Below are 16,491 nucleotides of genomic sequence, written 5' to 3'. Positions count from 1 at the left end.
CTGCACTTGATTTCTGAGCTCTCATAGCGTTCTCTAACATACAGGGCCACTCCTCCGCCTCTCCTTTCCTGTCTCATTCAGCATCATTGCAAACGCTGCAGCGTTTTCACAAAACTCCTTTGGGACAGCGGTGTCAAAAACCAGACCGTCCCATCCCTACTCCTGAAGAAGGGGAACTTCGAGGAAGCTACTGAGGCAGATGTCGAGAGGATCAATAACATAGGAGGCGAATGTCAGAAGAAAAATGTGCCATTTTAAAGGACAAAAGGACACATGAAGAATAACTACGTGTTGGAGACATTGCCTGAATTTCAGGAGAGATTAACAATGCTTGTAGTGCCATTCGCCGAGCGCAATCTGTTACGATTGTTCATTTTCAAGAGCTCTGTATCTATCCGAAGCGCAGCCTAAGAGATGAGCGTAAAGAAAAGCTCAGAGCTTGTGGAATTCTTACACCGAAACGGTGGACATTACAGAGAGATCAGGATGGGCATCTTAAGGCAAGGATGTGACACCTGAATCCCTGAATTCTTTTGTACCACGGTTGAGCCATGCATGCAACTTCCTAGACTATATGCAAAAAATACATTTCCCATCAAACTAGCTTCCTTAAAACAACATTACATCTGTGTTTGACTCTAAGATCTTTGTGAGGAGGGAATTCTTTGCCAATTCTGTGCCCTGAAGACTAAGAAAAGTAGGGAATTTGGGAGTCTAAATAAGATTTTGTAGGGAGCTGAGGAGCTGAGCCATGCAGAAAGGATGTGAAGTGCTTTGAAAGGGTCACTAAGCAAACAGTTTCTTAATTAGGAACTGCCTGTCTACTATTCAGTGAGTCAAAAATCTTTGCTGCCAAAGATTTGGTCATCTGCTTCATCTTATGTTATAGAACTAAAATTCCACAGCAAGAATCCATCGTGAGACTTCTGCAGAAGTGATTTATTCTCATTTTAAGAGCTAGATATGAACAAGAGTCCTGTGTTTTGTCCAAGACAGGAAAGACTATGAATATCAGCAGAATACTCGTTTTCCAGTTCTGTGTTAAACTCCAGTTCTTTAAGTGGAAACCTGATGTTTGTTAAAGTGTAACGAATAAGATAATAATTCTTACCCGGACAAGTTTTTCTGAATCCCCCCTCCATTTGCTGACGATGGTGGATGCTGATATGTTGAAAAAGGTTGTATTGCATTCTGTGGCAACAGCCTTAGCAAGCAAAGTTTTTCCAGTACCTACCAACAGCAGCATGGAAGAAATGAACTCTCTAAAGAAATACAATGGGAACGTTTGAATAATTCCCCTCATTCCACTATCGGTCAGATAAAACCATTAAAATAGAAAAAGTCATAGAATCATGGCTCATTGGGGTCAATACTCGGTCCAATTTTGTTCACTATATTCATTAATGACCTGGATGATGGGACAGAGTGTATCCTCAGCAAGTTTGCTGATGATACCAAACTGGGAGGGGTGGCCGACACTCCAGAGGGCCGTGCTGCCATCCAGCGTGACCTGGACAGGCTGGAGAGCTGGGCAGAGAGGAACCTAATGAGGTTCAACAAAAGCAAGTGCAAGGTCCTCCACCTGGGGAGGAAGAATGCTAAGCACCAGTATAGGTTAGGGGTGGACCTGCTGGGAAGCAGCTCTGAGGAGAAGGATCTGGGGCTCCTGGTAGACAGTAAATTATCCATAAGCCAACAATGTGCCCTTGTTGCCAAAAAGGCCAATGGAATCCTGGGCTGCACAGGGAAGAGTGTGGCCAGTGGGTCAAAGGAGGTCATTCTCCCCCTCTACTCTGCACTGGTGAGGCCACAACTGGAATACTGCATCCAGTTCTGGGCTCCCCAGTTCAAGAGGGACGGGGAACTACTGGAGCGGGTCCAGCGAAGGGCAACTAAGATGATTGTGGGACTGGAGCATCTCCCTTATGAGGAAAGGCTGAGAGAGCTGGGACTCTTTAGCCTGGAGAAGAGAAGGCTGAGGGGAGACCTTATTATGGCATACAAGTATCTAAAAGGTGGGTTGAAGGAGGATGGTGCCAGTCTCTTTTCAATGGTTCCCAGCAACAGGACAAGGGGTAATGGGCACAAGTTAGAACATAGGAAGTTCCATTCAAATACACGGAAAAACTTCTTTACGGTGAGGGTGACAGAGCACTGGAACAGGCTGCCCAGGGAGGTTGTGGAGTCCCCTTCTCTGGAGATTTTCAAGACTCGCCTGGATGCAGTCCTGAGTGATGTGCTCTAGGCAATCCTGCTTTAGCAGGGGAGTTGGACTAGATGATCTCTAGAGGTCCCTTCCAACTCTGAAGATTCTGTGATTCTGTGATCATAGAATCGTTTGGGTTGGAAGGGACCTTTAAAGACCATCTAGTCCAGGGATGGCGATTCCACCACTTCCCTGGGCAGCCTGTTCCAATGTCTGATTTTTCCTAATATCCAATCTAAACCTCCCCTGGCACAACTTGAGGCTGTTTCCTCTTGTCCTATCGCCTGTTTCTTGGGAGCAGAGACCAACCCCCCCCGGCTACCCCCTCCTTTCAGGGAGCTGCAGAGAGCGAGAAGGTCTCCCCTCAGCCTCCTTTTCTCCAGGCTGAACACCCCCAGCTCCCTCAGCCGCTCCTCACCAGACTTGTGCTCCAGACCCCTCACCAGCTCCGTTGCCCTTCTCTGGACCCACTCCAGCACCTCAAGGTCTTTCTTGTGGTGAGGGGCCCAAAACTGGACACAGCACTCGAGGTGGGGCCTCACCAGTGCGACGGTCACTGCCTTGGTCCTGCTGGACACACTATTCCTGATACAGGCCAGGATGTTGGTGGCCTTCTTGGCCACCTGGGCACACTGCTGGCTCATATTCAGCTGGCATTCACAGGAACAAATAGGGTTTACTGCAGCGACAGCCTTTGCAACCTGAATCAAGTGGCACTTGTGCCCTCTGTCCCCTCCCAGCCACATTCACGGCGCTAGTGCTTGTGCCAAGGTGGAGCAGAGGGAGCAGTGAAGCTGCGCTGACATGGAAAACACCCAGCTGGCACAGCAGAGGGCAAAACTTCCACCCCATCTCTAAAACTACCCCCATATGCAGAAGAAAGAATGGACATTTTCCTTAAGAAGGTGAGTCCATGCCAGATTTGTTGATGTTTTGTAAGATCAGGTCAAGCCAAACTTGATTAATATGGCCCAAGCTGAGTGAAAACAGAGATATATGTTCTCACTCCTCTGAATGGTTAGTACCAGTACTGGTTGCGGAAGATTCAGATGTAGAAATAGTCAAGGGTTGTGAGAAAGGCAAATGGACAGGTTTGAGTGTCATAGACAGATGTAGTCATAGAATCATAGAATGTGTTGGGTGGGAAGGGACCTTTAAAGGTCAATTGGTCCAACCCCCCTGCAATACGCAGGGACATCTTCCACTAGATCAGACTGCTCAGAGCCTCATCAAGCCTGGCCTTGAATGTCTCCAGGGATGGGGCCTCCACCACCTCTCTGGGCAACCTGTACCAGTGTCTCACCACCCTCATTGTAAAGAACTTCTTCCTAATGTCTAATCTAAACCTGCCCTGCTCTAGTTTAAAACCATTGCCCCTCGTCCTATCATTACATGCCCTTGCAAACAGCCCCTCCCCGGCTTTCCTGTAGGCCCCCTTCAGGTACTGGAAGGCCGCTGTAAGGTCTCCCAGGAGCCTTCTCTTCTCCAGGTTGAACACCCCCAACTCTCTCAGCCTGTCTTCATAGAAGAGATACTCTAGCCCTTGGATCATCTTCGTGGCCCTCCTCTGGACCCACTCCAACAGGTCCATGTCCTTCTTGTGCTGAGGGTTCCAGAGCTGGAGTCATCCAACATTGTCTCCTTTTATTTCACATTACAGAACATCTTCTTTATTAACACATTTGATCTAATTAGCATGAATGATGCATCCACGGGACTAAACCAGAAGCAGTGATGAACAAGTGCATATGGGATAAAGCTCTCCATACCTGGTGGTCCATACAGCAATAATCCTTTCCAAGGAGACAGAATGCCTGTAAACAGCTGGGGGTACTGTGGAAACAAAAAAAATTTCAGGGATTAAAAATGTATCATCTATAACAAAATACAAAGGATTCTAACCCCCACCCCACTGCTCCTAACGCATTCAGGAAACCTACGAAATTTGAAGTGAGGGGGATAAAAACCCTCCAAAACAATATTATATATCCGAATACTGAGAAAAATACTGCATTTACCATTTGAAATCTGTTCTAAGTGAATTCCTCAAATGCAATCGCTTTCATATTCTCTTCTAGAAGTCATTTTCCATTGAATTCACGTAGACCAAATCCAGCGCCTCTTACATTGCCAGAGATGCCAAAGAATAGGACCCAACAGTTACAATTTTAATATTAAAAGGCCATTTTCCTACAGGAGAATGCGTATGCAACTGTCAGATGAAACAGGAACAGTTCTAATATGAACTGCCTACAAAAGCACAGAAATAGTGAGAACTCTGTAATGACAAGGAGAATTCTAACGAGCCCAACACTGGTTTTCTCAAGACTATTTAGCGCCTTACCCTGATGGGATAAACCACCGCTTCCTTGACTAGCCTTTTAGCTGCATCCAGTCCAATAATATCATCCCACTTCACGTTTGGATTATGGAGATAAATGTCCTGCAACATACATTGCATCCTGTTAGTCAAACTTAAGTTCTTACTGCACTAGGATAACGGAAGTAAAAGACTCAACTCCGTTATGAAGTTATGAGTGTTATTAAGTGATACAAACTGTATTATTTAACCCTACGTACTAGGGACCTCCCAAGAGGAAAGCTTACACGACAATAATTCCTACAGGAACTGCTACATGGTGCCTTGGCTTCCCCCCAAGCCCCTAGCTTCTCTATGAGCATATACCCTGCCAAATATATATCCTGAGCAGATCTGCTTCTCAGATCTGTTTTCTGTTAGTTGGTTTTAATAACCAGCTCACACATGACGAGCTATCATGATATAAAGCCTAATATTTTGTCTCTGATGCTGGCAAGTATCGGACGTTTTAAAAAAAAAAAAAAAAGTATAAGCAATAGGAGTGACACGTCGGTTCATATTTCCATCCACCAAAATCTGCAATCGAAGGACTTTGATCATTAAAATTACATCTTAGTCTTTGAGTTCAAACACCCTTTGACATTAATTCTTCAGTGGATTTTTCTTACCTCTTTTTTGAACATGCTTCTTCTGCAGTAATGAGTTCTACAGTTTAATCATGTGCAATGTGAAAATACTTCAGTTTGTGTTAAAATTGATGCTTAGTAATTCTATGGCTGCACCGATTACTTATAAGTAACAGTGAAAAATTGCTATTTACTCCACACTATGCAAGATTTTATACGCTGCAAGAAAAGGTGCGAGAAACTCTGTAACAGGAGGAAAATTTTGCCCTAAGCATCTATCAAAAGATAGTCGGTAATTAGTCTATGCCCTGAAGCACTCACTAGATTAATTTCATTTAATTCACCGAACTTTCCAAATCTTCTATGAATCTTTCCATTTGCCTTAGTAATATTTGGTGACTTGGCGTGCCAGAGACTAATTGTTCTGCAGAAAAATACCAGATCCTCAATACAAATACTTGGGATAAATTCTGCTCTCCAATAAAAACAGGCAGTCCCCAGAGACCGAAGAAAAATTATGTGCTTATATCCGAGGGGAAAGTTTTATTTAATACGATTAGAAAAATTATTTATATAGAGTAGATTACACTTTTCCCTTTCTATTAACAGCAAATGAAGATGAATCAGATTTATGACACTAAGTAGAGACTTCCATAACTGTTTCCAAATTAAATTAGATTGTGTTGTGAAATAGATACCACATGCTATTTATTTTTATTGATTTACACAGTGTTGATTACCATAGCAACTAGGAACATATCAGCGCAATTTAAAAAACATACCATAATGAAGGCTAAAGCAACCTTATTGCTTTTTGCTAAAGCAGCAGCAAGAACAACACTATTTTAAGGGTTTACCATAAATTAAAAACGAGGCAGGAACTGAAATGAATGAGAATTTTCTTATTTTCAGGTTGGAAATGTCTTAGACTTCAGTTCTACTAAACTGCAAATCCACAACTTGCAGACCAAGAATTTGGGCCATGCGCAGCTATAAAAATCGGTCAGCAGAAATCTTCCAGGCTTTTTAAACAGCTGATTTTAAGTTGGGAGCAACAGCTGATACCATTTCTGATGCTTATATCCAGAAAGAGTCACAACACTATCAAATATTGATAATATAAAGCCTGTTGGACAAGTGCCTTGTGGGGTTCGGGAGGTGATGCACGCGAAGCATTTACCTGCTTCGTAGCCAGGCTCATCCCCAGTAGCCCAAGGCCCGTTTGCTCGACTGCACCTCGACCCATTGAGTGAAATGAAACGGTGCTGAGGATGTTGCGATTCCATACTGCCCGGCCTGGAAGGATCCCCAGTCTGCCCTGGGATACAGTGTATTACTGATGCTGTTCGTGCAGCTCCCGTGCCGGGATGAGGGAAGGGCACTGCTTGCAGAGCCTACAGTAACAGCATCTCTCAACAGCCCCAAGCAAGAGGAGACAAGGAGTCCAGCTCATGCGGGCAGCGCAATTATAGAATCATAGAATTGTGTAGGTTGGAAGGGACCTTTCAGATCATCGAGTCCAACCATCAACCTAACAGTGACAAAACCCATCACTAAAGCATATTGCTAAGCACTACATTTATCTGTCTTTTAAAAATACCTCCAGGGATGACGATTCCACCGCTTCCCTGGGCAGCCTGTTCCAACGCTTGATAACCCTTTCAGCGTAAGAATTTTTTCCTAATATCCATCCTAAATGCCCTGCCGCCATCCTGGCGCAACTTGAGACCACTTCCTCTTGTCCTATCACTTGTTACTTGGCAGAAGAGACCGAACCCCCCTGGCTACACCCTCCTTTCAGGTAGTTGTAGACAGTGATAACGTCTCCCCGCAGCCTCCTTTTCTCCAGGCTAAATGCAAGGCACAGGACTAGTACTAAAAAGAATGTGGGAATATCAGCGTCTAATAAATTCGGTGCATGGTATCTAGTAGATAGAATCAGGATATTGCTGTGATGCTGGCACACCATCCGCACTGAATGCAGCCCAACGCCTTGAATGGAAACTGCACCCACAGAGTTGAATCAAGGTTTTTCCCACCATTGATCACAGTTAGATAATACATTAGATTAGCTGGTATTAACTAATATATTTAAATCTCTTTTTCCAGTACATTTTCCGTAGCAATAAGAACAAAGGGAAAAGCTACGACAGTCTCATGGGTACAGCATGATTAGATTACATGTTCCCCACTAGAAAGGAACGGTCTTAATTACTTCCTCCCATTGTGTATCAGAAAGAAACAGCGTTACGTGTAAAGAAATGACTTGTTGGGAGCTGCACGATAAGAAAAATAGCTTGCACATTCAAGAATAAGCACTATCAGTGACAGTAAGAAGAAACAAACAGCATTCTCAGATGACAAAGATAACCAAGACCTCTACACAACCAAAATGGAGATCTGATCTTACTTTGCTTACAACCGTTGCAAGTTCTCTCATCTCACCAGTCATGCCAATAAAAGCACTAAGGGGTTTCAATAATCGTTCCTAAAAAAGACAAACATAAGTTCTTGTCAGACTTCGATTATTTTTAAACAGACGAACTTTGAAATAGTTTCAAAACAGCTGATACATCATAATAATATCAACTTTTAAAGCTGGAAAAATATGGATAATAATAAAGATTTTCAAGTAAGCCATATTTGCAGTAACTCATCTTTTCATCTGACACAGTCTTATCCAGAATTAACATTAAAACGAGCAGCTCTGTTGTTGCACATGTAATCCTACACGTGCCCAAGATAGATTAAGAAGAGTGAAAAATATAACTATGGGTCACCGCACTGTCACATTCTCCGATTTTAAAGTCTCTTCACGTGTAGCAGTTGCCGGGCGGAGTGGCACTAAGTAAGCTCTCCTAGAAGCTATGGGCTTGTGTCAAGGAGTGATTTAATTCACTGAAAAGTTTCTATCTCAACCACCTAAACTCTGTTCTTGTCTCAGCTGAGGTGAACACCAAACGACATACTGATGGGCTTTTCTGGTGAATCATATGGTATCACTTGTATTTGTTGTTCTGTTCAAAGAGTTAACAGCTGTCAACAAACTAGATCAGTATCAAGTATTACCGTCCACTAAGAAGGAAATACGCTACTCGGAAATCTAAGCCCTTTTTTAGCATTTGGGAACGAAGACAACGTCACTGCAGTATTTTATTTTGTTCCTGGTTATATCAAACTGATGTTCCAGTTTATTGCATAGAAATACGGACAGAAACACTTACTGAAGGATCTGGATCACAACTAAGGCTGTTCAAGGCTATTCCATTTGATGATACTTTGACAGCATCCTGGATCATCCCATGGAAGTCAATTACTTGGCCCTAAAGGAGAAAAAAAGTGTTTCAATAGGCTTTAACTGTTAGAACTGCAGTGGACCAAATTTTGCTTGCTGTTACAGTCCTAAATATGGCAAAACCTGACCACAGAATCTGTGGTAGCAATGAGAAAAGAACGCGCATCTCCTCGGTCATTGCAACAATTCAACCGCAGAGTCTCTTATCATCTCATTCAGGAATTTGAAATTTGTCTTCAATTTTAGTTATTACCTGGGTTTTAAAAACTGAAACATTCCTCCTTCTTGACGATGTTTGAAATACTATTTAATGCAAGCAGAGCCTCCAAAGCAAACAATTACTGCCCAGATCATAAAATTGAGCCTTCAGCTAGTTATACAACACCACCTTATATAAAAATATAGGCAAAAAGCTTGCATTTGATATTTGTGAAAAAACTTTCACGTGCTTTTTCTACATATAAATTTCTATTATAAGTCACATACTAGGTTTCCGCCAACCCTTCTTGGGTGAGTGCTGTCTCCTCCAGTTTTGTCTATTGCTGAGATGCTTAAGCCAAAGTCAGATTGCTCCAGAGTAACTGCACTGTCGTTGTTCTAAAGAAAAAATCAATTTTAAAACAGATGCGTTGCCAAGTAGATGAGTTTCAGATATCTCATTAGAGGTATGATCCCACTTCTTCATACGTGCCCAGATGAGCTGTATCATCACGTGGAAGTTGCAAGAGTAATCCTGTATTTGTCAGATAAACACCGTTGTGCATTTAGACTTCATCTGGCTGATGAGAGCAGTGGTGCAAGCCATGGCTCTAGAGCTCAGCATTCAAGTTATTTCACGCACAGAGCTGCCATTTTAAGTTGCAGAAATACACATTTTACATAGCTATGAGGAGAAATACTTAATGAACAGTGGAAACGACAGGCACAGCATGTCAACTCAGAAATGAGGAGCTATTTTAGGATTATAAGTTACTTTGACATTCACTTAACAGCAGTTGTTGCTAATGTTTTTTTGGTTTTTTTTTTAAAGGGTGAGAAGTGGTCAGAGTTGAGGTCCTCCCTACACAGGAATACACACAAGGACTGTAGCAGCGGGTCCAGAGGAGGCCATGGAGATGCTCAGAGGGCTGGAGCCGCTCTCCTACGAAGACAGGCTGAGAGAGTTGGGGGGGTTCAGCCTGGAGAAGAGAAGGCTCCGGGGAGACCTTCCAGCCCCTTCCAGTCCCTCAAGGGGCTCCAGGAAAGCTGGGGAGGGACTCTGGAACAGGGAGGGGAGCCATGGGACGAGGGGGAACAGTTTTAAACTGCAAGAGGGCAGATTCAGGTGAGATATTGGGAAGAAATTCTTTGCTGGGAGGGTGCTGAGCCCCTGGCCCAGGTTGCCCAGAGAAGCTGTGGCTGCCCCATCCCTGGAGGGGTTCAAGGCCAGGTTGGACGAGGCTTGGAGCAACCTGGGCTGGTGGGAGGTGTCCCTGCCCAGGGCAGGGGGTTGGAACTGGATGGTCTTTAAGGTCCCTTCCAACCCAAACCGTTCTATGATTCTATGATCATTCTAAGATTCTATGACTTCAAAAAATAATAACAAAAATAGGTTTCTCCTTCAGCCTTGCTTGCCCACCAACCTGCTGTTTTTACTCCCTCCTCTGTAAGGGATGATAATAAAGTAGTTTTCACAGCAATCTTACCAAAATGAGACTCACAAACATGAAAATTACAGAGCCAAATTACTCCCCCAACCTCAAACACCTTATGACTGTTAAGATGGTTACAACTGACACCAGACTTTACACTTAGTTTTTCTGGCACTAAAGGATGAATCTACTGGTATATAATGGGACAACTCTGGTTGCTTTCAGTATAGGTGGGATTATGTGGCTCCTTTTCCTCTAATTTTTGTTTGTGACTTGCTCCCCAGCTCACAGCCAGAAAGCATGAAGTCTTGCATCTATAACCCTTAAATTACACAGTTAGTAAACCCCATTAGTTACACGATTTTTAATTATTACACAATTATTAATTGTGTAACTCACACCCTCTTCCTGCCTATAGCCTCTTAAAATAAAATCACATTAATTTCAACTGTGATGTTGCCAAGATAGAACACGTTTAAACCTGTTTGGGGCTCTCCTTGATGGATGATTTAAATTCTGTTGTACTCCCAGGTGAAGTTTTTGACAATGGTCTTTGCACTGTCTGATGTTTGAGTCTTGGGAGATGCTGAGAAGAGCTTGCTACCCTAGAATAAAAAAAAAAAAAAAAAAATAGTATCTTGAAAGGCTTTCACAACTTCTTTTTTCCTTCAGAATACCAAAAGATTAAAAGGCAGGGTTTTCAAATAAAGGAGTCTGGGGTTAACTTTACTCCCACTGAAGTTAAAGTATCGATTTCAATCACAGCAAAGTTCAATGCTCGCTGCTTTTAAACACGCCACCCTATCTTAGCCCTACTGCAGAAACTTTGTAAGTTGTCTGTATCTCCATATTCAGAAATAAATCTCTATTTTCCTCGAAAAGATACAGAAAAATGCACCACGCAGCCAGCAGCATGACTCTAGGATTTGGTATTCCTGTGGTATCACAACATTATGTTAACCACGCTGCACACCGCGTATTTTATAGGAAAGTTTTCTGCCCAGAGAAAACCCCACGCATTTCTCTTACCTTCTTGGTCTTCCTCCAGTGCTCGGCTGTTGTTTATTTTCCGCTGTGGCAAAATTAATATTAAAATAGAAAATAATTAAGGATATAAAAAAGGGAAACTTGATTCCCCCCCGCCCCCTTCAAAAATAGTTTTGAGCACACATTAACGACCTTGGAAATAACAATGCCTAAACAGGAACAGCATGATTATAAGCAATGCAAGCTTGCAAAAAAGTTTTTTGAAAACAAACTGATATTGGAGAGAGCAGTTTGGCTTCAGCCTTGTTAAATTTTAGGCTCATTCAGTCTCTGGTTTCTTTGCTTACATTTTAAAACTAATGTCATTTTCACAGTAAAACGGACACTACCAGATCAAGCACAGTAAACTAATTTAATATATCACACTGAATGCTTATTTAATGCTAATAATTCTTTCATGCCTGAATTGGGAAATTAGAATTTACCTCACTCTTCTTAATAATAATTTTATCATGTTCAACGTACCAAGACAGCTTAAATGTCACAATGCAACGGTGGTTATCAATCTATGTTATTTTCTGCACTTACATAATTTGAAACAATTTCTGTCAAAGAAAAGCTTTTTTTTTTTCCCCACAAAACGTCAAACTCACGAAGCCCAGATGTGAGCTCAAAAAGCCGAAGGTTTGTATCATACTAGCATGCACCTAGTGTCTAAGAGTGGCTTTTTGGGAATTGTTTTTTCACTTGGATTATGGATCGAGCCGTGGCTACCACTCGGTTTGACTAAGTATGAGGTGACAAAAGTTTGTAATACATTTTCCTTCTTGACTCGTAACAAATCCCTTTGGTTTTGTCCTGAAAGGCCGCTCCTCTTTGTACGAACACCGACCAATAGGTTCTAGCCATAAATCTCTTTTTCATGCAGATAACGTTTGCTTCCAGCTGGTACTGATCTTCTACATCACCGTGAATGTAATGATGACTAGTAGCTTTAGTACCTTTCGAAACCATTTCACCTGTACAGGTAATTTTAATCTACTGATATGTTTCATTTACCTGTGATTTCAAAGTTGTTGGCAACCACGTGAAACAATGACAACTGCTCAGAGACGTTCCCTGCCAGTCACCCCCTTCTCTGATGATGATATTTTTCTTACAAGACGAACGGAGATGTCGGTGTTTTCTATACCCTCCACACTCTTCAATTCTCACACCGTTATTCTCAGGGCTTCTACAAATTACATTTTGCGCTCGAGTATAAAACCATTCAGGCTCTCAGGGTCATAAAAGAATGCTCATATTCTGATTTGCCTTATTCTGTTTCATCCATTTATACCTCAGACTTTAAGTCCTTTGGAGCAAATAAACCCATTACTCGTTTGGCACATTACCTTTAGTATATGAAAATGTGCAAAATAAATGGTTAATGAGACTAGTGGCGATAAACTTCTAAGCACTAGCTTGGATGAGCTAAGATATAGTATTTCATTTAAGTGCTTTATTTTAATTTAAAAATTAAATCGAAAATAGAGCAGCCTTACTATTCTCTCCCCATGAGAAGAAAGATATAAGATGTTAAACTATATCTATGCCATAATACTTCGCGCTTACACAGCATTTTCCAGTATCAAAGCAGTTTTTAAAAGACCGAAAAATGTCACCTTCTTGTTCCTCTACATAAAGAGATGAGGAAGAGCAGAAGGGCTCAAAGCCCCATCTCTCAATTCTTATGTCCTATGTGCTAGAACTATAGCGCTGTAACGGTAAGAGAGTTCAAACATCAAACGCTGACGTGCACGAGAAGTGCAGTGTGTACATCAGGCAAATACACCTTTTAGGCTTTGAGAAACAAAAGCTTTCTATTTGGAAAACAGCCACATACCAGTGTCCAGGACTTTTTTGGTAATTTTAGGATACTTTTGAAATTTTACAAAGTAATAGCTTTCATATTCCATCAAAATCGTCTCAAGATCAATGTTGTCACAAACTTCAAAGCCACGTAAGCTTAATTTCGTCTCTTGTTCCAAAGCATTTGCAGCATCGACATACCTGGTAATTTGAAAAAAACAAAGATCAAAAACCTGAGAGTCATTATCTTATTCTGATTTTTGAGAGAAAAAGCAAACAATAGCACTGGTAAATATATTGTATTTTTAACCTGTCCACAAACTCTATTTATTATAAAAGCATAAACTCTATTTAAAAACCCTTTGCTGATTGCTCTAAAGTAGTTTTAAATTATACAGGACAATTTTGTTCCAGAAACTGAAACAATTTAGCAAACTAAACTAGCAAAATATATAATAGTCGTTTACCCCTTTCTCACATCAAACCAAAGGGCCATGCTGGCCACCCACCCAACAGAGGACAGAAGGACACATTACGGGAGGTCAGACACACACAAACCCACAAATGTAGGGGACTATTATTTAAAAAAACATACCCTTCCTCCATTAAATAATGCAAAATTAGAATGAGGAGATTTTTTCGACGAGCTTGTGTTCGCATCTCATCCTGTGAATTAAGACAGAACTCTAGATCAAATGTAATATTCTCTTTATTGCTCTGAACAGCATCTAAATGTAGCCTGTGGAAACAAACGAATTAAAACAACAGCATGTAAGAACTGTAAAACAACTCACTGTTAATAAACAGAAGGAAAGTGGTTTTCAATGTAATTTTTCTTACACATCATCAGGGCTACTGGATGGGTAGAAACCATTTCCTAGAGAAGAGGAAATTACTTTGAGGTTGAAAAAATAACTTACTTTCCTTACTATGGTTATGGACCTCCAACATGTTCAGGCTGCTGTGAAATTCAGGGTACGACACTTGCAGACCTCATGCACAGTGTCTCCAAGGGCTGTGCAGGGAAATCTTGTGCTCCAGCACAGCTGTGTCCTTGCCTCTAGAAGCTAGAAACCCATTTTCTGAGTGTTTGGAGAAGAAGGGATGGAGAAAAGGTCAGGGATCTGTGTAACTACACTACAAAGAGCAGCTGTACACTGTTGGCACCTCCCAACTCACGGACCTTGACATATAAACACAAGTGAAATACAGAGTACGTGAAGAATTAGAAGTTTGGGATAACACCAAACATGCCTGATTTTAATACGGGAGTGACTAAAGTCATAGAATCACAGAATTATAGTATGGTTTGGGTTGGAAGGGACCTTAAAGACCATCCAGTTCCAACCCCCCTGCCCTGGGCAGGGACACCTCCCACCACACCAGGTTGCTCCAAGCCCCTCCAACCTGGCCTTCAACACCTCCAGGGATGGGGCAGCCACAGCTTCTCTGGGCAACCTGGGCCAGGGGCTCACCACCCTCCCAGCAAAGAATTTCTTCCCAATATCTCATCTCAATCTGCCCTCTTGCAGTTTAAACCCATTCCCCCTCATCCCATGGCTCCCCTCCCTGATCCGGAGTCCCTCCCCAGCTTTCCTGTAGCCCCTTGAGGGACTGGAAGGGGCTGGAAGGTCTCCCCGGAGCCTTCTCTTCTCCAGGCTGGACACCCCCAACTCTCTCAGCCTGTCCTCCCAGCAGAGGGGCTCCCAATATGCCAAAATGTCAATATGAAGTACGTCCCTTGCATTTCTTCATACAGATCGGAGAACCCAAAGTCATTCACAAATGGTTCAGCGATAAAAACACGGCGGTGTAAAACATCTTTGCCATCATTCAGTGAAGCTCCATCTGGGGGAGCATAAAGCGCAGTATCACAAATAGCACAAGGGACACAGAAATCTTGTAAGATACTGGAATAAAGTCTTACTCTGATGAAACACACCATATGCGCCAAATGTCTGCAGAGAAACCCTGAGATTTTAGGGTCATAACAGAAGTTGCTACAGGGAAAGCTCTAGAAATCAGCATATCGACTTTGGTCTGCCTCATTGGGATTTGAAGCTGGGACCACAGGAAAAGCAGGTATGGCCAATCCCCACATTTAGGCAAATAAATTATTTCCTTTCTCTTTCAGGATGCTGGCATTCAGCATTATTTATGAGGATCCAGTGTGAGCATGAAAGAGCAGCACTTATTCAGTGGATGGGGAAAGAGAGTAGGTTCTGTTGCTTCCATAGCACATAGATATTCCCGATCATGTTGCACAGGAGTGCATATACAGGCTCCCACTTACAATCATAGAATTGCCTACGTTGGAAGGGATCTTTCACATCATCTAGTCCAACCATCAACCTAACTCTGACAAAAACCATCACTAATCTAACCTATATCTCTAAGCACTATGTCTACCTGTCTTTTAAATACCTCCAGGGATGGTTTTTCTCTCTTCTACCCCAATCGAACGGTGCCTGAAGAATCAAACATCCCTGAGAAAAAGCCTAGCCCAAGTGCTAGGGACCCACAGGAGACAAACCCACAAATCTTTGTCCTCTTCATACTGGAAACAGGGCCTCGGCATCTCTGGCGATGACTTCTGCTGCTCTCTGCCAGTGCCTGGCACACAAACAAGCCAAAGAATTACTACTGACCGAGGCTTATGTTTTTATATCCCACGGGACGCGTAAAAGGAATATCCATACGGAATGACAACTGCCCTATCCTTCCCGGTCTCTTGGAAGAAATTATCATTATAGTAAACTGCAGATACTGGAGAATCATTTATTCCTACAAGCAAAGGTGCTTTTGGGTGGTGCAACGAACTGGAAAACCAATTTACCTCTTTCCTTTGTCAGATTAGACCTACCTGCTCCCTTTGCTTCGTGCACAGCAGTGGATATAATATAACATTCTGCTGCTAATTAAAACTCTTGAGGTGGCATGATCAGCTGTTGTGCCATTTTAAAATTAATACCCCTCCGTGTGTTTGCCAACCTGTAAAAAGTGCCGGGTTGAACAGGCAAAAGGTCTCCTAGTAAAGCAGGTATTTTCTGGGATGTTTGCTTCAGACGTGGGGCCATCTAGTGACACAACTGTGAAAAGGACGGGCTTTGCTTTCAACGTTTCCTGCGGGGTGAAAGCGTATTTGTATTTCACGTATTAATAACAAGGTTGGTAGAAGCTTCATTCTGGTTTTCTAGAGAAAGGAATCAAACTGGCTGGGGAAAAAGGAAGAACTCTTACGCCACTTCTAGCCTTTACTACTTTTTATTGTCTTGATAAAGTTACGCAGCCACTCTGAGTCCATAAGGAAGCTACTATACCATTCACCTTTCAGTAGTGGTACCAGGATGATTTTTCTAAATCATTTTAGGGAAGAAGAGTGCTGTGTAAATTCTTAGCAGATCAGTAACTCTTGAATGAAGGACACCAGTTCCTGAGAGGTGCTGCAACAAGCAATGAACCAATTCCGAGAACTGTTACGAGCAAAGGGAAAACACAAGACACCCGGGGATAAAAGGATCTTTTCCTTCTTATTATTTTGAGATCCCGGTGTTTGGAAAACAAATTTTGAATTG

General features: G+C 42.3%; 1 protein-coding gene across 2 annotated transcripts in view; it reads right to left on the bottom strand.

The window, feature by feature from the left end:
* The window catches only part of LOC128902681 (katanin p60 ATPase-containing subunit A-like 2), a 29,746-nt gene extending 16,684 nt beyond the window's left edge, over positions 1–13,062 (bottom strand). The window contains exons 1-9 of one of the 2 annotated variants that reach the window (XM_054186086.1): positions 12,951–13,062; positions 11,108–11,150; positions 10,560–10,683; positions 8,934–9,044; positions 8,377–8,475; positions 7,563–7,640; positions 4,551–4,649; positions 3,976–4,039; positions 1,112–1,230 (exon numbers count right to left, since the gene is read on the bottom strand). In XM_054186086.1, coding sequence (XP_054042061.1) covers positions 1,112–1,230; positions 3,976–4,039; positions 4,551–4,649; positions 7,563–7,640; positions 8,377–8,475; positions 8,934–9,044; positions 10,560–10,683; positions 11,108–11,150; positions 12,951–13,023 — 810 coding nt within the window. In that variant the 5' untranslated portion in view covers positions 13,024–13,062. The remainder of the gene's footprint in view (positions 1–1,111; positions 1,231–3,975; positions 4,040–4,550; positions 4,650–7,562; positions 7,641–8,376; positions 8,476–8,933; positions 9,045–10,559; positions 10,684–11,107; positions 11,151–12,950) is intronic. The other variant, XM_054186085.1, reaches the window with a different exon arrangement.
* Positions 13,063–16,491: the final 3,429 nt, after the last annotated feature.

This window comes from Rissa tridactyla, chromosome Z, assembly GCF_028500815.1.
Source record: "Rissa tridactyla isolate bRisTri1 chromosome Z, bRisTri1.patW.cur.20221130, whole genome shotgun sequence".
NCBI classification, from domain to species: Eukaryota; Metazoa; Chordata; class Aves; order Charadriiformes; family Laridae; genus Rissa; species Rissa tridactyla.
The sequence above is the reverse complement of the archived record's forward strand: the minus strand, read 5'-3'. Positions and strand labels throughout refer to the sequence as shown.